This window comes from Chlorocebus sabaeus, chromosome 17, assembly GCF_047675955.1.
Source record: "Chlorocebus sabaeus isolate Y175 chromosome 17, mChlSab1.0.hap1, whole genome shotgun sequence".
NCBI lineage: Eukaryota > Metazoa > Chordata > Mammalia > Primates > Cercopithecidae > Chlorocebus > Chlorocebus sabaeus.
This window is the reverse complement of record NC_132920.1, coordinates 36405869-36427468: the sequence shown is the minus strand read 5'-3', so window position 1 is coordinate 36427468 and position 21600 is coordinate 36405869. Positions and strand designations below refer to the sequence as shown.

General features: G+C 47.4%; 1 protein-coding gene across 2 annotated transcripts in view; it reads right to left on the bottom strand.

Moving 5' to 3' along the window:
• Positions 1 to 19922, bottom strand: part of PNPLA1 (patatin like domain 1, omega-hydroxyceramide transacylase) — a 43874-nt gene extending 23952 nt beyond the window's left edge. The window contains exon 1 of one of the 2 annotated variants that reach the window (XM_007972800.3): positions 19319 to 19922. In XM_007972800.3, coding sequence (XP_007970991.3) covers positions 19319 to 19523 — 205 coding nt within the window. In that variant the 5' untranslated portion in view covers positions 19524 to 19922. The remainder of the gene's footprint in view (positions 1 to 19318) is intronic. The other variant, XM_038006014.2, reaches the window with a different exon arrangement.
• Between the last annotated feature and the right edge of the window lie 1678 nt (positions 19923 to 21600).

Here is a 21600-nt window from a genome sequence, read left to right as displayed (position 1 = left end):
CAGGGCAGGGAATTCTTAGTGAGCAGCTTAACACCTAGCAAGGGTCAATGACTTTTCCCATGATGCCTGGGAGCCAGGAACGCCTGATTTCCCACCAGAAGCCACCCCTGGGAGGGAAGCAAGGAAATCTGTTCTTATTACAAAACTCAGACATGCTCATTATGGAAAAACTTTTAAAAATGCAGATAAGCAGAAAAAAATTAAAATGTCTTAGAATCCCTCCTCCTAGTGACTAATATTTGGTCTGTCTCCTTAAACTATATATTTTATTTTTATTCATACTTATAAAGGGTCATACAATACATACTATTTGTAATTTGCTTCTTTCACCTAATCTGTTGTGAATGTTTTTCCAGGTCAACAAATATTCATTTATAACCTAATTTGTTTTTTCAAATAAGGTTTTGTTCTGTCACCCAAGCTGGACACCATGATAGCTCACTGCACCCTGGAATGCCAGGCTCAAGCAATCCTCTCACCTCAGCCTCCTGAGTAGCTGAGATTACAGGCATGTGCCACCATACCCAGCTAACTTTTTTATTTTTGTAAAAATAGGGTCTCATTTTGTTGCCCAGGCTGGTCTTGAACTCCTGGTCTCAAGCAATCCTTCCACTTTGGTCTCCCAAAGTGCTGGGATTATAGGCATGAACCACTGCACCCAGCCTATACTCTAATACTAAAAGCAGTATGGAAAACTGTTGTAAGGTTATACCATTATTTATTGATCAGGAAACCAAGAGTGGTTGGCTATTTAGTTTGTTTCATTGCTTTTCTAAATAAATGATGCAATGAACAATCTCATGCTAACTTCTTTATCCATATACTTATTTTCCTTAGGATAAATTCCTAGAAGTGAGAATGCTAGGTCAAAGGCATGCATATTTAAAGTCTTATAATGTTTACTTTAATGGTGGCTTTAGTATATTATTCATCTACAGTCAACTCACCTATTCAGTCGTGGGAGTGGGTGACAGGAACAAAACATGGGACAAAATAATGGAAACAGTGTCGACATTCCAAAGTACTGACATCTGAAAATGGTGCTATCTGGAAATTAGCAATGCTCTAGCCAGTCATGTAGCCTGGGAGGAAGAGGGCAGGAAGTTGTCTGATTCTCTCAGTCTAGCTCTGCTGCTGCTGGCTGAAGCCACACACCAAAAGATACTGTTAGCTCTGCATCTTCTTAGTTCTCTCCAGGTGTGTGTGTTGGGGGGGTGGGTGTGTATGTGTGCGTGTTCCTGTCTGTCTTCAAAGTCTCTGACTGTCTTTCTCTGTGTCTCTCTTTGTCTCTGTCTCTGTCTATCTCTCTCCTTTCTCTCTCGCCCAGCAACTAATCTGGTTAAACAAATCTATGCTGGTAGAAAGTTAAGTGTTAAGCACAGCAATTGCTGGGTGCTGAGAGAGGGGATAAATTTAGCTTACTTCTTTATGTATTACCATATTTTCCAGCACCTTCTCCCATTTAAAGGCCTCCTTCCGAGCTGCATGCTGCCAGGCTCTGAGACACAGTGTCCCATACTAACCACAGCAAGGTTATTAGAAGCAGCACTGCAGACCCAATGTGTCCTGATCAGGGTACTCAAGGTTGACTGTTCCCACCCCTCAGCCCACCCTAGGCACATCCACTTCTGCTCAGAGGAGGGGTTTCTCTGAGGGCAAATCTGGTTCTCCTCCTCCTCTCACAATAGCCTATCACTGAGCTTTGCCCATAGGAAGGTCTTCAGAAACCTCCCCTGAGGGCTGGAAATGCCTCCAGGGCAGAGATGGGCCATAATCTATGCCCATCAAGCCTCTCAGTATGTGAACAAAGGAATACAAAAACCTGAGAGCAATGGAGATGCCCCCAAGGAAGAGCTACTTGACTTAATTACCCAATAAAAGCTTGAAGGCAAGATCATCCCAGATAGATGGGTAGACAGCAGAGTTAACAATATTGATTAGTGTGGTCAGCTCACCAGGTTTTATGAGTCTAATGTGCCAAGAAAAATAAGTAAATAAGATGCTGGGTCAATGCTGGGTGTGGTGGTTCATGCCTGTAATCCCAGCACATTGGGAAGATGAGATGGGAGGATCGCTTGAGCCCAGGAGTTTGAGACCAGCTCTGGCAACATAGCAAGACCCCTGTCTCTACAAAAAAAAAAAAAAAAAAAAAAAAAAAGCCAGGCATGGTGGCATGCTGCTGTCGTCCCAGCTACTTAGGAGGCTGAGGTAGGAAGATCACTTGAGTCCGGGAGGTCAAGTCTGCAGTGAGCCATGATTGCACCACTGCACTTCAGCCTGGATGACAAAGTGAGACCCTGCCTCTAAAAAATAAAATGTAAAAAGATGTTGAGACCGGGAGATTTTTGAAGGGCACTTGGAAGCTATATTTCCAAGTTTCAGCCACTCGGAGAGTCTTTCTTTTTTTAATTTGATTTAAATTTTTTTTTAGAGACAGGGTCTCACTCTGTTGCCCAGGCTCCTCAAAGCATCCTCCCACCTCAGCCTCCTGAGTAGCTGGAACTACAGGCATGTGCCACCATACCGGATAATTCTTTTTATTCTGTAGAAACAGGGTCTCTAGCCCTGTTGCTCAGGCTGGTCTCAAACTCCCTGGCTCAAGCAATCCTCCCACCTCAGCCTCCCAAAGTGCGGGGGTTACAGGCGTGAGCCACTGTGCCCAGCTGATCAAAGAGTCTTTCCGTGACCACATCCATTTCTTGGAAAGAGCTTAGGCTTTGGAGCCAGGCAGATTTGGTTCAAATCCCAGCTTCACCACATGCTATCCAGATCATCACTGGCCACTTAAATAACATCTTTCATCCTCAACTTTGTTGCCTGTAAAATTAGTCTAAGAACACCTACCTTACTGGATTATGAAGAGGCAGACAGCTTTTAAAGTACCTGCACACAGTAAATGCTCAAACATTGGGTATGGCAATCATTCCTTATGTGACAAGGCGTTTGGATGTTTCGGACTCTCAGCCTACTCATCTGAACAGAAGACAGTGATCCCGGCCCCCACATCCTTATCAAGCTGTGGTCAGGCTCAAGTGTGGAATCAAAAGAGCAAAATACGAGCGTGGAGCGAGAGAGTGCGCCCCAGTTTCAGAATAGTGTAGGCCTGACTGGGAGAACACTCCCTCTCCTGTCAACTTGGGGGATCCTACAGATATAGTAGGGGGAAAGAGGGGCTAGAAAAATCATCAAAGGGGAAGAAAAAGGATAATTGTACATGCGTTTATTTGTTTAGGTGGATAATGTTCCCCCCTACACGAGGGCAAGGATGGTCTCTGTCTTGTTCATTCCTTTGTCCCTAGCACTCAATATAGTGCCTGGAATACGGTCGGCACTTAAGAAACATGCAGGCAGGCATGAATAATGGATAAATGAACGAACTCCAGAACCTGAAGCGGGATACTGAGGCCCAGAGAGAGAAGTCGCTATTCAGGATGACCCAGAGGATGAAAACAGAAGGCTTTTCTTCCCCATCTCCACGTGGCCTCTTGCTAAATGAAAAATCATAGAAAGACGGGCTCTTGGGGCTGATAATTTAAGCTGCTGAGGATGCCGTTCACAGGGGGCCGGAATTAGGTCTGCAGTGAGGGATGGATCAGCCACAGAGGACGGGACTGCGGGGCCCCAGGCTCAGGGCGCACTGGTAGCCTAGCAACAACCTCCGGTTCAGCCAATCACTGCGAGGCGCCGCCGCAGGCCCTGCTCCCAGAGCAGCGTGCGTGGTGGGCGCGCGGGGAGCGGGGGGCGCAGCAGCCCCTGGGGAGGCGCCGACAAATGCTCAGAATCCCAGCATGGAGCACCTGAGAACTGGCTGCTCCTATCTGGTCCCTAATTGCAGACTGAATTGTAATCTGCATTTTCCTGTGGGTATATCTTGAATACCCGACCCCAACGTAATAATAATAATTGTTATCATCTTAACAACAATCGTTTCCCTAAGCAGGCTTTCCCACCTATTATCTCAGTTTACTTTCACAGTGACAGCCAGCCTCCGAGCAGCAGTGACCCTGGTTTATTTACCATTTTATTTCTGTGCCCTACACTGCAGGGGTATTGATTGAAAAACAGTTTGGCTTGAAGCTACAGTGCCACTACTGGAAGGTTTACAGAGACCCTTTGGGGCAGTGAGTTTTCAGTTAGGGAGCCTTTGTTCAAAAGAAATCTTAAGTGGAAACCCAATATATAAAACAACAAAAAATGTGGCTGTTCTGGGTTGAGGCTGTTCTGAGACTCTGTCCCATCACCCCACCCTCCCTAGGAAGGTAGCCCCCAAAACACTGCCCTGAGACTCCTAAGATTCTGGGATCCTAGGTCAGAAATAGGAGTCCCAATGAATTCTCACATTTTACAGGTAAGAAATCCTGCCCAGGAAAAAGGTGAGGCTCAATAAATATCGGCCAGATGGATGGATGAGTGGATGGATGTTTGGATGGTTGGTTAGATGGATGGATGGATAAAGGAAGGACATACCCTGGGACCTAGGTCACACAGTTTCTGTTTGCAGAAATAGAACGAGAATGTATGTGAAAACTCACATTTTTCTCTCTGTCCTGAATGCATTATAGGCTTTCGCCAACAGCAAAACAACTCTGACCTATTTAGCACTTCAAATCAAACCAAACAAAACAATGTTTTTAATGGATAATAACAATCCTCCACATAGACCTTCTTCTAACCCTAAGAGTTTACTAAAGAATTGGATTTAAAAGTTCAGGCTGGCTTATATCCGGTTGTCATGGAAACAGAAGTGTCTTCCGCTGATTCATTACCTGTGCTCCTAGCAAGGTGTCCACAGCACTCTTTGCTTGCCCTCAGGTAGAGGGCCTGGGGCCTCAGCCCTCAGCCCACTATGAGCTTTTCCCCCCAGAATTCAGGCATAACTCCAACATCCCACTGCAGGTTCTTACTGATCACCCTGAGGTGAAACAGGCAGAGAGGGAATGCATCTAGAAAGTTCCCTGGAAATGATCATGTATTCAGGGCCATTACCCCTGCTCTTTTCTCTGTTTTCTTTGGTGGACCCAGAAGTCCTTTTGGGGTCCTGCTCCAAGGTAGGAATTAATACTGCCTCCCATCTAGGCTGTGGCCTCTCCTGCCCTATAGACTCCCCCTGCACTACAAAGGGGACACTGGGATGATGCCACAGCTGTGAACTGAGTCACTCCCTAGTCTTAAGACTCAGCTGGACTTGAGGTCTGACGGGGCAAACCACAGGCAGTGTGCTCTATCAACTCTGCTTCTAACTTGTGCTCCCATAGGGATGCATACTAGACTCTGAGTTAGGGCATAGCAGGAGATTCTTTCTTTTTCTGTTTTTTCTTTCTTAATTTTTTTAGAGACAGGGTCTCACTACATTGCCCAGGCTGGACTTGAACTCCTGGGCTCAAGTGATCCTCCTGCCTTAGCCTCCTGAGTAGCTGGGACTACAGGTGCACCACCACGCTCAACTGAGGAGATTCTTCCTTACGTGCTGATTTCATGATTACAGAGTTAGGTTACCCACAGGATTCATGGGTGAACTCCTAACTCAGGGGAACCAAAAAAGTCTGGAGGTTTATTTACCATTTGTCTGGCTGTCTTCCCCCTAGAATTGGAAAAAGAGCTCAACTGTCTTTCTTGAATTTGAGCCCAAAGTGAAGCAAATAAAACAATGCTATTTTAATACTAAGTGAGTGGGTTTAAAAATGGATCCACCAAATGCAGTGTGGAATCCTGGATTGGATTCTGGGACAGAAAAGAGACATTAGTAGAAAAACTGGTGACATTCTAATAAGTCTGCAGTATAGTTAATAGGAATGTACCAATATTAATGTCTTAGTGTTGGCAAATGGGCCATGGTTATGTAAGATGTTAACATTAGGGGAGACTGGGTGAAGGATATGCAGAACTCTGTACTATTTTAGCAACTTTTCTGTAAAGCTGACATTATTCCAAAAGAAAAAGTTTATTATTAAAATTTTTAAAAACATAGATCGACCATCCTGGCTAACACTGTGAAACCCCGTCTCTACTAAAAAAAAAAAAAAAACACACACACAAAATTAGCTGGGCGCAGTGGCGGGCACCTGTAGTCCCAGCTCCACGGGAGGCTGAGGCAGGAGAATGGCGTGAACCCGGGGGGCTGAGCTTGCAGTGAGTGGAGATCACGCCACTGCACTCCAGCCTGGGCGACAGAGCGAGACTCTGTCTCAAAATAAAACAAAACAAAAAACACAGATCAGGCCAGGTGCTGTGGCTCAAGCCTGTAATCCCAACACTTTGGGAGGCCAAGGCAGGTGGATCACGAGGTCAGGGGTTCAAGACCAACCTGGCCAAGATGGGGAAACCGCATCTCTACTGAAAACACAAAAATTAGCCAGGCGTGGTATAATCCCAGCTACTCAGAAGGCTGAGGCAGGAGAATTGCTTGAACCTGGGAGGTGGAGGTTGCAGTGAGCTGAGATCTTGCCACTGTACTCCAGCCTGGGCAACAGAGCTAGACTCTTGTCTCAAAAAAATTAAATTAAATTAAATAACACACACACATATACACAGATCAAGCAAGGCTATTGGGGATACAGTGTCTTGCACTCACAGGAGCTCAGTTAGCACCTTCTGATACCAGGGGGATGGATTAACACTTGTCACCTACGTGAGTTGTTTTCCAAATAGATGTTTCTACTGCATAACGAACACATTCAGAGCTTTACCAGATCTTCCATTCAATGTTCTTCTACTAAAAAGTCCAAGGGATTGTTTGGGGAAAATGAATCTTTACCCATTTGGATGGAGAGGTTTAAACATGTAAAGCATAAGTTCCTTTGAGTGAGATGGAAGTTACTGGGTCCAACATGGTAGTGGGAGTTACAACAACAACTACACAATGACACCATCTCCATAATATTGTATAAAAAGTCCTTTTGTATTTGTCATGCCATTCGATCTCACTTTCTTTCTTTTTTTTTTTTTTGAAACAGAGTTTCGCTTTTATTGCCCAGGCTGGAGGGCAATGGCACAATTTCGGCTCACTGCAACCTCCCCACCTCCTGGGTTCAAGTGATTCTCCTGCCTCAGCCTCCTGAGTAGCTGGGATTACAGGTGCCTGCCACCATGCCTGGCTAATTTTTTGTATTTTTAGTAGAGACAGGGTTTCCCCATGTTGGCCAGGCTAGTCTCAAACTCCTGACCTCAGGTGATCCACTTGCCTTGGCCTCCCAAAGTGCTGGGATTACAGGCATGAGCCACTGCACCCGGCCTGATCTCACTTTCTTAACCAATGTATAAATAATTGCTTGACCCATGGAGTGTAACAAGAAAACTGTCATGTTGCTTGCAAAGCAATTTCTGAAATCATGATTAGAGAGGATGTAGAATGTAGACATTTAGAGAAGTCCCAGTCTTGGCTCTGTTGTATAAACCTGGGAAAATTATCTAATCTCTCTAAATCCCTGTTTCCTCATTTGTAAAGTGAATATAAATATAGTACCTGCTTCGTAGGGTTGTGAGGGGATTAGAGTAAATGATGCCTATGAAGCACTTAGCACGGGACCTGGCACATTCTAAGTGCTTGGTAAATAGCTGTTATTCGAAAGACACTAGGATGTGAATTTGAGCAGAATACCTTTTTACAGAGAACACTGCCATCTCAGATAACTAATTTTTGGAGTGATTTTTAATGAAGACATTTTGATTCTGAAAGTGTACCCAGCAGCCAGGACTGAAATCCAAGTTACATCTGGGCAACATATACACGTACACACCCATTCACACTCACCTACACACCTGCAACAGGAAAAAATGGAGGTTCTCATTCAGGTCTTAAGGAACTTCCAGCTCCAGTAGCACGGTGGGCTGAGCTAAAGAGGAACCTCTCCAGCTTCAGAAACAAGAGATCAGGTGCTTTGGCTCATGCCTGTAATCCCAGCACTGTGGGAGCCGGAGGCAGGCAGATCCATTGAGGCCAGGAGTTCAAAACCAGTGTGGGTAACATAGTGAGACCCTGTCTCTACAAAAAAATTAAAAAATTAGCCAGACATGGTGGCACATGCTTATAGTCCCAACTACTCAGGAGGCTGAAGCAGGAGGATTGCTTGAGCCCAGAAATTCGAGGTTACAGTGAGCTATGATGACGCCTCTGCCCTCCAGCCTAGGTGACAGAGAGAGACCCTGTCGCAAACAACAAAAACAACAACTATAACAATAAAAAGCGCAATATTAAATAAAATATAAAACAAAGTTGTAAGACATGGTTGAACTCACGAGAAAGGAAGAAATGAAGAGGGAACTGAAAGTCAGTGACATGAGAAGGAAAGCTGATGATGTGGTAACTGCGGGGACTGTTACCAGACCAGAAACTGGCAGGGACAGGGACTGCATTCTTGGGCTGGGTGAACTGAGACCTCTGCTTAAAACTAGGACCCTCCAAAGGTTGCTGGGCTATTGCGAGGTGCCAGTGGCTTGTGTCTGCACAGGGATCTGGGTGAAAAAAGTTTCCCATAAAAATGGAAGACCCAAATCTGTATTACATATGGTTTAGAGCTTGAATTGATACAACCTACAGAGTAATTAACATGAAAAGTGTTCCCAAGTCAGCAATAATCCTAGGGTGTCTGGCCAGAGCCAGTGCAGACTGGCTGAGACGGGTCCTTCCACTGCTGGGGCCATACAGAATTCCCGCAGAAAAACCAAGTCCTTGTGCGGATGAGCTCACGATTACCATGAAAAACATTGCTCAGACCAGGCTGGATTCCAGTCATCTTTGTTTTTGTTTGTTTGTTTGTTTGTTTTTCTTTTTGAGACGGAGTCTCACTGTGTCGCCAGGCTGGAGTACAGTGGTACAATCTTGGTTCACTGCAACCTCCGCCTCCTGGGTTCAAGCATTTCTCCTGCCTCAGCCTCCTGAGTAGCTAGGACTACAGACACATGCCACCATGCTAATTTTTGTATTTTAGTAGAGACGGGGTTTCACCATGTTGGCTGGGATGGTCTTGATCTCCTGAACTCGTGATCTGCCCGCCTCTGTCTCCCAAAGGGCTGGGATTACAGGCGTGAGCCACCGCACCCGGCCTGTTTGTTTTAATAAAGTTTAATTCGTTCTCTGGGACATTCTTGAGTTTGGAAAGTGCTGCTTTATCTATGCTTTTCTATTTCAAGGTAATTTTCTTTTCACGTATTCGTCCATTCATTCAACATTCATTCTTCAAAGACTTATTTTGTGACTAATATTTGCCAAGCACTGGGCCAGGAATGCATCCATGACTTCTTTTGTCTTTCACCATAACGTCCAAGAGATGTGTTTCCAATTATCCAAGTTACAGATGGCAAAACCAAGGGCAAGATGGGTCCCTGGCCAGCCAAAAACCCACGGAACTCAGGGGCAGAGTTGGAAGTTCAGCCCCAGCCCTCCTCCTTCCTGGGAACTGTATTCTCTACCAATCCTGACCGTGTCTCATTCCTCAACTGAGTGACAAAGATGGGTGCATGAGTGACCAAGGAAAGGAGTTACTAAAGCGAGGTTCTCACAGAGGAAGCCCAGTGCCGGTCCCAGTGGACCAGAATACACCTTGAGCCACCTATCAATGGCAATAACCAGCCAGCCTTAGCTCCAGGACCTCAGGAGAATTTCAGTTACTGGATGGGCAGGAGCTGCCAAAGGTAGCACTGGCCTGGGTGTGGGAGGCTGATCAAAATACTTCTCCAGTGCTCTGTCTCCACGGGAGGAGTTGTGCTGGGTCCTGTTGTGCACACATTTGCGGGGCAGGGGGCAAAACATACGGCTCCTCTGGATCTCTCATGTGTTTTGCAAGATCCCTTTGAGGCCTGTTTCCTGTCCAGAGGGACAAGCCACCTCCCTTTCTGAGAACACAAGCATGTTTGCACCAGGGGGTAACTACCCCTGCAGATCTCTCAGCCTGGAACTCTCTTCCCTCAGTGCACGTGGTTCTCTCCTAGCTTCATCCACCTCAGAGGGGCCTTCCCAGGCCAGCCCACCCAACACTGTGCCCTTGTGTCATTCTCCCATCGTTTCCCTGCTTTATCTTCTCCTTTGAGCACGCATGCTGGCCTTTTTTATATGTTTAATTTTCTATGGTTTAATTTCACCAAGAGAATGTCAGTTTCATGAGGGTGGACATCCACTGCTTCGTTCACTGCCAGATCCTCAGGACCTAGAATGAATGAGCGAATGAATAATCTATTTCATCACCATAATTCAGCCAAAATCTGATCCTCAACCTCCTTGTCTGCATCTTGTGGGAACTGGGCTCAAACAGCAATTCTCAAACTTTAAAAGAAATTACTGAAAGATTTTCTTCAAATATAATTTTAGAAAGATCCCCCATGTATAAGATGGACAACAGCAGGGCTGTACTAGTGCAGCCGGGGCTTCAGACGTGTCTGTCCCCTGCTTTTCCTCCCCATCTGCAGAACCCTACGGATCCCTGGAACACAGTTTGGAAACTATTGACCTAAGTGAGGTCTGTCTCCAACTAGTCACTTTCTCTCCCAGGGTCTAAATACAATTACCTGTAAAATGAGGGAGTTGGACTTGCTGACCTTGACACTGTAATGTCCTAGCATTATCCATATCCATAACTACAGAAAATCATCCAAGAGCCAGGGAAACCACAAAATACAAATTGCAAAGACACATTCAATGTCACACTGGCCAATAGCCAGCAAACACCAGGAGTTTATCAAGGAGCTCTTGTTTTATGAGCAGTTTGTGGGAGCCATAGGACCCACAAGATCTCAGATTGCTCAACCAACCTAGTTGATTAAATGAGACACCATATCTGTAACAGTTAAGACTGTACAACATCAAATGCTAGAATAGGTGGACAGATTTTATGGGCAAACTGAACATCATGGAAAAGAGAGATGGAGTGGGGTACAATGGGATGGTGTCTGGGGAGAAGGTTTTCTCTCTGAAAGGTGGGCAGAGGGTCATTCTAGGCAGGGGACACAGTAGGTGCCATGGTACACTGTCCAGGCCCCCTGCTGCAGGACCGAAGCTCTCATGCTCCCACTACCACAAGGGCAGCTGCTGGTGGGCCAGAGCTGAGCCTTTTCCCAGACAACAAACTGGACTTGGCTTTGTGATTGTTTGTTTGTTTGTTTTTAGAGACATGGTCTCACTCTGTCGCCCAAGGTGGAGTGCAGTGTGGCACAATTGTAGTTCATTGCAGCCTCAGACTCCTGGGCTCAAGGGATCCTCCCACCTCAGCCTCCTGAGTAGGTGAGACTGTAGGGATAAGCCACCACACCTGGCTAATTATTTTATTTTTTGTAGAAACAGGGTCTCACTTTGTTGCCCAGGCTAGCCTAAAACTCTTGGCCTTAAGCAATTCTCCCGCCTCAGCCTCCCAAAATTCTGGGCTCACAGGCACGAGCCAAGGCACCTGGCCAACTTTGTGATTATGAAGTCATGGTCTTGGTCTCAGGCAGGGGCAGAGTTTCTCCAGGATCCTCATGCCATTGATTATGGTTGTTGCAACGCAGACTGCAAGTTGTCCCCAATACCCATTCTCCCCTTCTTCTTTCGTAATTGAACCTCTGATTTTTAGCTGGCCACATGGCCTCCCAAAATAAAGTCTACATTTCCTAGGTTCTCTTGCAGTCAGGTGTGACCATGTGACTAAATTGCAATCCATGGGATGTAGCTGACAGGACGTGTGTCACCTCCAAGTCCTGCTCTAAAGCACTGTGCCCTTCCCTTTTCCCTTTCCGACTAGCTGGAGTGCAGACATGGCAGGGGCACTTGGACCACAGGGGAGGCTACACCTTTCGATTCCCGACATCAGTTGACTTGCACTGTTTACCATGCTCTGGAGGCACCACGTTTCCCCACTGCGCGGCTTTGTCATGTTGTCATGCTACATCCTTGCTGGAAGCCTTGGTTCCTGCCTAACCTGTCTCTACCTGTCTAACTTCTACTCACCTTTCAAGCACGGACTAGCCCAAATGCCACTTCTATGAGGCCTTCCATGTTTGGAAGTGTTTTCTCCATCCCTCTGCACTCCTATGCCTTATAATTCTCTAACATTCAATTGCAACTTTCTTTTTTTTCTTTATTCTTTTTTTTGAGACGGAGTCTTGCTCTGTCGCCCAGGCTGCAGTGCAGTGGCGTGCAACCTCAGCTCACTGTAAGCTCTGCCTCCCGGGTTCACGCCATTCTCCTGCCTCAGCCTCCCGAGTAGCCGGGACTACAGGCGCCCGACACCACGCCCCGCTAATTTTTTGTATTTTTAGTACAGATGGGGTTTCACTGTGTTAGCCAGGATGGTCTCGATCTCCTGACCCCATGATCCGCCCGCCTCGGCCTCCCAAAGTGCTGGGATTACAGGTGTGAGCCACCGCGCCCGGCTCAATTGGAACTTTCTTGCATTATAACTATTTGGTAGCTGCCTTTAAGTTTGAGTGGACTGTAAGCTCCTTGTAGCAAGATCAGAGTTTCATTTTGTGTTATATCTTCACATCCTCTGTAGGGCCTAGTATATGCTCAACTAACACGGAAGGAAGGAAGGAAGGAAGGAAGGAAGGAAGGAAGGAAGGAAGGAAGGAAGGAAGGAAGGAAGGAAGGAAGGGGGGAGGGAGGGAGGGAGGGAGGGAGGAAGGGAAGGACGGAGGGACAGACTGGCTTGCCAGTTTTTTATGGGGAGAAAGGTGCCAAGAAGTAGCTTAAGTGGGAGTAGGGTTTTAAGTCTGCCAAATCGCTATTCTTCGATAAGAAACATTTTATTTTTCAAAATTATGCAAATACAGCTTCAAGGCATGTTTCCAACCCCACTTCTGACAAGATTGGAAACTCTGGATCCCCCAGTGGCAATCATGGAGACCACCCCTCCTAGGTGAATGAATGGGTTAATGAAGGTTACCACCTCTCTAGTAAAAACCAGACACTGTGTTAAGTGCTTTTACAAACATTTGCATGTGACTTGCACTGGCCTGGTCGCAAAACTGGGCATACATGTCAGAAGATGCACCTCTGCCACCTCAGCTTTCACAGGAAAACAACACAGGATCTCAGGACAGAAAAGTCCCAAGCTGGCTACGAAAGTAGGGACATGACCTTGAGGAGGGCCTCAGAAAATGCTAGCTGGGTGCGGTGGCTCACACCTGTAATCCCAGCATTTTGGGAGGCTGAGGTGGGTGGATTACTTAAGGTGAGGAGTTTGAGACCAGCCTGACCAATATGGTGAAACCCTGTCTCTACTAAAAATACAAAAATTAGCTGGGTGTGGTGGGGGGTGCCTGTAAGTCCAGTTATTCAGGAGGCTGAGGCAGAAGAATCTCTTGAACCCAGGAGGCGGAGGTTGCAATGAGCTGAGATCACACCACTGCATGCCAGCCTGGGCAATAGAGCAAGACTCTGTCTCAAAAGAGAAAAAAAAAGAAAGAAAGAAAGAAAGAAAATGCTATAGGTAAAAAAAAGATCCCATTTCCCATAGCAATAAAAAATAAAACTACAAGGGAAAAATAAATCTAATAAAACACACAAAATCTTTACTGAAGGACAAAAAAAAAGACCAGAATAGAAAGATCAACTGTATTTATAAATGGGAAGATGCAATTTCAGTCGAAAGCCCAGCAGAGCTTTTCACATGGGGCAGGGAAACGGCCAAACATAATGGAGGCAGTATTTGAAGAAGAAAAAAGGAGGAGGAAGAGGAGGAGATTGCTCGCCATAGGTGATGAACCCCTTATTATAAGACTATAATGATTAAAACAGAAATAGACAAATGAGCCAACAGAATAGAAGAGACACTTGAATATTCCAGAAGCAGCATTTCAAGTAAGTGTGGAGATAGCCTCTAATTGGCTATCACATGGCAAAACAATTTAAAAATTAGATCTCTACCTCAACCATCAACAAAATGAATTTCTGAGGAATTAACCTAAATATGAAAACTTTAAAACTTTCGGAAGACAATGTAGAAGAACTAATTGTAATAAAGATATTTTATAACACATATTATATAAGAGGATGGCCAGGCGCAGTGGTTTACACCTGTAAACCTTGCACTTTGGGAGGTTGAGGAGGGAGGATCGCTTGAACCCAGGAGTTCAAGACCAGCCTGGGCAACATAGTGAGACCCTGACTCTATGAAAAAATTTTAAAAATTAGCCAGGCGTGGTGGCACGCACCTGTGGTCCCAGCTACTCAGGAGGCTGATGCAGGAGGATCACCTGAGACTGGGAGTTCGAGGCTGCAGTGAGCCATGAATGTGCCACTGCACTCCGATGTGGGTGAGAGAATGAGACCCAGTCTCAAAAACAAAACAAAACAAAACCCAAATTGTAAGATGAAAAGATGGATACATTTGCCAGCATTAAAATTAAAATCTGAGTAACTAAAGACATCAAAGCAAAATAAAAATATAAGAAATAGAGTGGGAAAAGAGAGGTGCATTGTGTATAACTGGTGAATGATAAGTGTACAGAATATATAAAGAACATCTACACATTAAAGAAAAAAGATAACTCAGTAGGAAAAAACAGGGAAATGTGGTGAGCAGGTAAGTTGCAGAAGAGGAAACGTCTAGTGGTCAATAAGTACGTGGGGATGCTGAACATCACTAGCGATCAGGATAGGTAGATTAAATACAGTAGATGAGATACAATTTCACATGTGTTAGATTGGCATAAGATTTTCAAGTGTGACATTGTGGGGAAATTAGAACTCGTATCTGCTGCTTGTGATTAAATTGATAGAACTGCTTTGGAGAGTAACTTATCAAAGTCATTAACAAAGTTAATGACACAAATACCCTAGAATGATATACATTCCATGTGAGCATGGGAGACACAAACAAGCATGGTTGTAACAACAAGGAAATTGGTCATATCCATCAATAAAATGACTAACTGTACTGTGGCATAGGAACACAGAGACTTGAAGAAAAACCGGAGACCTAGCCCTGGTTCCTTTTCGGCTTCTAACTAACGAAGGGACTTTTGCTTTACATAGAATGCTGTCCCCAAGATATTCTTGGGCTCATTCCCTTACCCACTTCAGTTCTGTGTGGAAATTCCACCTGCTCAGAGAGACTCCCCAACCCTGCCTCTGAACCCCTTAACAGTGCGTTGTTAAGCAGGGCAATTTAAAGGATAAGAATGGAGGCCGGGCGCGGTGGCTCAAGCCTGTAATCCCAGCACTTTGGGAGGCCGAGACGGGCGGATCACGAGGTCAGGAGATCGAGACCATCCTGGCTAACACGGTGAAACCCCGTCTCTACTAAAAAATACAAAAAACTAGCCGGGCGAGGTGGCGGGCGCCTGTAGTCCCAGTTACTCGGGAGGCTGAGGCAGGAGAATGGCGTGAACCTGGGAGGCGGAGCTTGCAGTGAGCCGAGATCCAGCCACTGCACTCCAGCCTGGGCAACACAGCGAGACTCTGCCTGAAAAAAAATAAATAAATAAAGGATAAGAATGTAGACTCTGGCCAGACTGGGTTCAAATTCTAGCTTTACCAAGTGCTATCCGTGTGACTGTAGGCAACTTATTTAAATTTTCTGTGACTCAGTTTCCTCCTCTGTAAAATGGGTATAATAACAGTTTTCACCTGGGAGGGCTGTTGTGAGGACTGAGTTAATATGCCAGAGGTAGAATGGTGCCTGATAGAAAGGAAGTGCTAGTTAAGAGTAAATTGTATGGCAGTTAAATGAGTGAATGAACTAGACTGGAGTGACACTGACAAGTCTCATAAACATGCTACTGAGTGGACAGAGTGAGTCCCACACATACCTCCCTCACCCTTCCCTGGACTTCTGCCATCATTATGAACAGCCCACAGTCTAGTCCTTGATTACACCCCCCTGCTTGATGTCCTTTTTATAGGTTTTAGTTCCCACCACTGCCATCCATGACCATCACAGCCTGGCCAAGTAGGCTTGCAGCGGTATTCATCAAACTGAATGAGTTAAATTAGTTCTGAAAAGTCTTTTTTTTTCTTTCCTTCTTCTTTTTTTTTTTATTTTTTTTTTTAATTTTTAAATTTTTTTTTGCAATGGAGTCTCCCTGTATTACGCAGGCTTGTCTTGAACTCCTGGACCCACATAATCTTCCTGCCTTGGCCTCTGAAAGTACTGGGATCACAGACATGAGCCACTGCGCCCAGATGCTATATTTTAAGATGACATAAAGACAGAAAAGTGAGAGTAATGGAGCAGACGAGCAACGCAGGTGCCTGGAAAAGGAAGGAGAATCCCTGCACCAGGTGTTTCCAAGGCAGGAATTCTGTGACTCCAGGACAGCGTAGGGGTTGTCACCCTAGCCCCATTCTGAAGGCCTGGAGTTCACTGTGGAAGAGCCATTAACGGCTACATTCACAGAAGACTGTGCGTTAAAAAGATCTGGAAAGATCCATGCCTAGCCCTTAGCACTGGCTAGAGGAGGGATGGTGGGATTAGGGGCACCCAGGCAAATGGAGGCTTTCTTTCTACTCTTTATTTATTTATTTGAGACAGAGTCTGGCTTTGTTACCCAAATTGGAGTGTCGTGGCACGATCTCACTGCAACCTCCACCTCTGGGGTTCAAGCAATCTCCCACCTCAGCCTCCCGAGTAGCTGGGACTACAGGTGTGCACCACCACACCTGGCTAATTTTTGTATTTTTTTTTTTTTTTTTTTGAGACGGAGTCTTGCTCTGTCGCCCGGGCTGGAGTGCAGTGGCCAGATCTCAGCTCACTGCAAGCTCCGCCTCCCGGGTTTACGCCATTCTCCTGCCTCAGCCTCCCGAGTAGCGAGGACTACAGGCGCCCGCCACCTCGCCCGGCTAGTTTTTTTTTTTGTGTTTTTAGTAGAGACGGGGTTTCACCGTGTTAGCCAGGATGGTCTCGATCTCCTGACCTCGTGATCCACCCGTCTCGGCCTCCCAAAGTGCTGGGATTACAGGCTTGAGCCACCGCGCCCGGCCTAATTTTTGTATTTTTTTAGTAGAGAAGGGGTTTTGCCATTTGGCCAGGCTGGTCTTGAACTCCTGATTCACCTGTCTCAGCCTTCCAAAGTGCCGGGATTACAGGCGTGAGCCACCGCGCCTGGCCTCTTTCTACTTTCTACTTTTACTCTATACATTTTCACATTGTTTGAATTTTGTCCAATAAGAAAAATGTGTTTATTACTTGTGAGATATTAAAAAGAAAAAATTATCTTATATATTAGAGGTACTCAGTGAATGGGCATTACTATTATTCTTTAAAATAAAGACTTTCCACCCAGCATAGAGGTCCCCAGCCAGGAAGTACCCTGCTTGGGCTGGGAGGAGGCTATTGTCTGCAGCCTCTCCCTCACACAGCCCAGCCAGCCCTCCAGCAAGTCTCATGGTCTCTACTTTCAAAGCACATCCTGAACCCAATCTCTTCCCTCATCTAGTTTCCACCTTGCTCCCTCAAATGCACTCTGCCCATCGGTCAGAGATCGTAAGAAGCCTAATCAGATGGTTGCCACATTCTGAACACTTGCCATATGCCAGGTATTGTTCTAAGCAGGGATTCATATTAGCTCAGTCAATCCTATAACCAGGGGTTCCCAACCCCCAGGCCATGGCCCCGGGTCTGTGGCCTGTTAGGAACCAGGCCGCATAGCAGGAGGTAAGCAGCAGGGGAAGCTTCATCTGTATTTACAGTGGCTCCCCATTGCTCACGTTACCGCCTGAGCTCTGCCTCCTGTCAGTGGCGGCACCAGATTCTCATAGGAGGTGAACCCTCTAGTGAACTGTGCATGGGAGGGATCTAGGTTGCACACTCCTCATGAGAATCTAACGCCTGATGATCTGTCACTGGCTCCCATCACCCTCAGGTGGGACTGTCTACTTGCAGGAAAACAAGCTCAGGGCTCTGATTCTACTTTATGGTGAGTTGTATAATTATTTCATTACATATTAAAATGTAATGATAATAGAAGTAAACTGCACAACAAATGTAATACGCTTGAATCATTCTGAAACCATCCCCCACCAACCCTGGTGTGTGGAAAAATTGTCTTCCACAAAACCAGTCCCTGGTGTCAAAAAGGCTGGAGACGGCTGCTATAACAATGCCGGGAACCAGGCGTGACTAGGATCTCCCTTTTCTAGAGAAACAGAGGCGCAGAATGTTCAATAACTTGCTTTGGGCACGCATCATGAAACGGCAGAGCTGGGATCCCACATGAGGAGCTCACGCTCTCTGCCCCTCCCCACCCGCTGTCACAGCCGCCTGTGCTCCCCCTCTCTTAGGTGAGATCAGAGCTTGCTACTGAGGCCACATGACCTGGCCCGTGTTGACCTCCCACCACCTTTTCCACACCACAGGCTTTGTGGCTGCTCCTTCACCAGGAATTCTTTTCAGGAGCTCCCAGTAGCTTGTTCTGTCACCATACCCAGCTCTAGGCTTGAATGTCACCTCCTCAGAAAGGCTTCCCTGACCACCTTCCTAAAATAGTCTCCATTTTATTCTCAGTCCTTTTCCTGCTTTAATTTTATTCATGGATCATATCACTTCCTGACCTTATCCTAGAAGATGCCTTGTTTCGATGTTTATTATCTGCTTCTTTTCTCTAGAATTTCTGCTCCAGAAGGGCAGGGACTTTGTCCTCAGTGCCTGGAACATGGCCCCGTCTAGAACAGGAGCTCCGTAAATGAATAAATGCCCCTCCAAGGTAGCCCACTAGGCTGTTGGGCCTGTTCCTCGGGCCTGCTAGACGCATCTGCTCCCTGGGACAGTTTCTCTCTCTGGGTGAGCAGCGTAGCAGTCCTTCTCGCTGGGGCTCCTGGACCAGCAGGACAGAAGGTGAAGTAAGAGCTTCTGTCTTCTCTCCCCACCCCTTCCTATTCTTCTCCCACTCTGGGCTCTCTCCTCTCTACCCTTCCAGCCTCGGGGCGTTCGTCTTTCCAGCCACCTGGAAATGGTGGACAATACATCCCAATCAGGGTGATAGAGGTTTGAAGAGTTGCCTCTTCCAAGGGTATTTTCATTTTGAAAGAGGCCAGGCAGGAGCAACACTGAACCCCAATGTATGACTGTGCTTCGGTGTAGCTTCTGACAGCACCATGTTCAATGTTTGAGGGAGATACTGCCCTTCACTCTCCCAGGCACAGGGAGACAGAGCATCTCACAGGTAAGGGCACCGAGGGAGAGGGACAGGGGTCCAGGCTCACCCTGCAGGTCAGAGACTGGGGCCTTGCAGACCCCAGCCTTCAAATGTCACAGCTGCTGCTGTCCTACCCCAACCAGCTCTTCCCTTCCCTTCCTGCCATCCGGGCCTGGCTTTGTCCCCCAAAGCATCCCCAGCCTCCCTCAGGCTCCTTCTGTCTCTGTGGAATCCCCCAAGAGACTTCCCAGGGGACCCAGAACACAGGCCTTACCCATTTCAATCCCGCAGATGGCCAGGGCGGCGATCACAGCACCCGCCGATGTCCCCGCGAAGCGGTGGGCTGTTTCCAGCATCCGGGGGGCCAGGTCCCGCAGGGCATCCACGGCCCCGGCCTGGTAGAAGGAGAGGAATCCACTGCCCGAGAAGGAGATGGAGTGAGGGGTGTCCGGGTCCCCCTTGAACACCTGTTCTTCCATCTCCTCGGCCTCTGGCTTTCCGCGGAAGGAGGAACCACCCTTCAGTGCTTGCCTGCCCGAGCCTGGGCTGCCGCTCCCTGTAGGAACTCCCTGCCCAGCTTCCCTGCCACCCCGGAGCTTGGAATGTGGCCGTCTCTACCCAGCTGGAGCAACCTCAGGCTGCTCAGGAAGCTGCCTCGGCCTGTTAAGCTCCGCCAGGAGGCAACCCCAAAGGTTGGAAAGGGGCCCCAGGATGAGATGCAGACGGTCCCCCGGTGTGTGAGCAGGGTCCTGATCCTGTGAGCCCCCCGCTGGCTTCATTTCTTGGCTAGATTCATCTCGGGCACAGGATCCTCAGCCCTCTGCCCATCCGTGGTACACCAGGGCGCATTCACTGCTCCCCGACACAGGGCCATGCCCAAGGAGGCAGGCTCTGCCCAGTCCTCAGCTGCAACATTCAGTTGCAAAACCTCCGTGATGGTTATCGGTGGACACCTCCCTCCCCAACATGCTCCTGCGGCAGTGAAGGGCTTCCAAGCCCACCTCCCTCCAGGAGGACGGTGCCCACCCTGTCTCTTTAGGACATCCCCAAAGAGATGCCCCTCCTGGGCTCCTTCAGGCTGTGTGGTATGTGTGATGTGTTACACAAACATTTTTATTTGTTTTTCTTATATAAACACCCCTTTGTTTATTCACTTGTCTGTTTATTTACATGTTAGCATCGGCCCTGGGTAAAATTGTAAGAGAAGTTTGACTTTGGGAGCCCCACCCACCACCGCCTCTGCACCTCTCTCTGTCTCTGCTCCTGGGCCCTTCACGGACCCTGTGACCTTGGTCAGTACCATCTCGCGAAGCCCCAAGCCCTCATGCTATCTTCTAAGTGTGCGGGAAGAAATCAACCTGAAATCTAGATCATTCTAAGTGTGTGAGGCTTCGTGTTGCGTGCTCTTCCTCCCGCTCAGAAATGAGAAGTTTGAGATAGCAATGTTTAACCCCAAGGAGGAACAGCTGGGGAGGTCACCTGTGGGGATGTCGGGGTCAGGGCAGACAGACATTTTGGTAAGGGAGGTGGTGTGAGAGGACCAGGGTTAGCTCCAGGGGCTGCGGTTCTGCCCCCTGAGGAGCTGTATCATGTGGTCCTGATGGGGAGGAGTGATCCTCACACCCACAAAATGTCCCCTCACGGAGATATAACAAAGACGGTAAGACTGCATCTCCCGCTCCCCTCAAAGACCACACAGCAACAGGACCAGAATCAGAATCAAGACGCCAAGGCCTCCACCAAGTGCCAATCCAGCTCCAGGCTCTCTGTCAGGATGTGACATCAGTGGCTTCCCCGCTCCTGGGGAGCTCGCACCGTTCTGGTGGACTCACTGATCTGCATGGGAATTCCGCAATGAGGGCAAGGCCAGGCTTCAGTTAGGAGGGAGTTTTCCGTCTTGGGTAGGTAATTCCAGGCATATCATTGCCTCAGGTTGAAAAGAGAGCTTTAGATGAGATAAAGTGTGTGTGCGTACGTGTGTGTATGCATGTGTGCGTGTGTGTGCAGATATCCGAGGCGTATTGCTGGGGTGGGGGCGGGTGTGTCAGGGTGGAGTTCAGTCAGTTTTTGGACAGCAGAGACCCTGCCCCCTTCCTGGGAGGTCAAGTCAGCTCCACTGAGTGCTTGTGTGCCCAGTCCTGTGCCGTGTCGGGGCCCTGGGGGGACAAGAGAACATAGAAGCTCCATCCCCAATTCAGACATTTGCAGGCTTCTTGGGAACAAGACAGGCAAATGTGAAATAAGCAGAGACCCATACAAGGCAATCTATAATTAAGTACTAAACTGTGCAGGGCTGAGATTCCTGCCAGAAAAGTTAAGAGGCAGGGCTGAGCAGTGTGGGCTGGAACATCTGAGGCACTGTGCGGAGGTGTGGGCTGCGGGACTGGAGGCAGCTGGGAGGAGCAGGCAGGGCACTGGGACAAGGCACAGCAAGAGCCCCTGGTAGAGGAGGGAAGGGGTGTAATGGGACCTGTTTCACAGGATGAAGGACTTTGGATGAGAGCCCTTCTGAGTCATGACGTTGGATCCCAGTTCTGCTATTTACAGGCAGTGTGA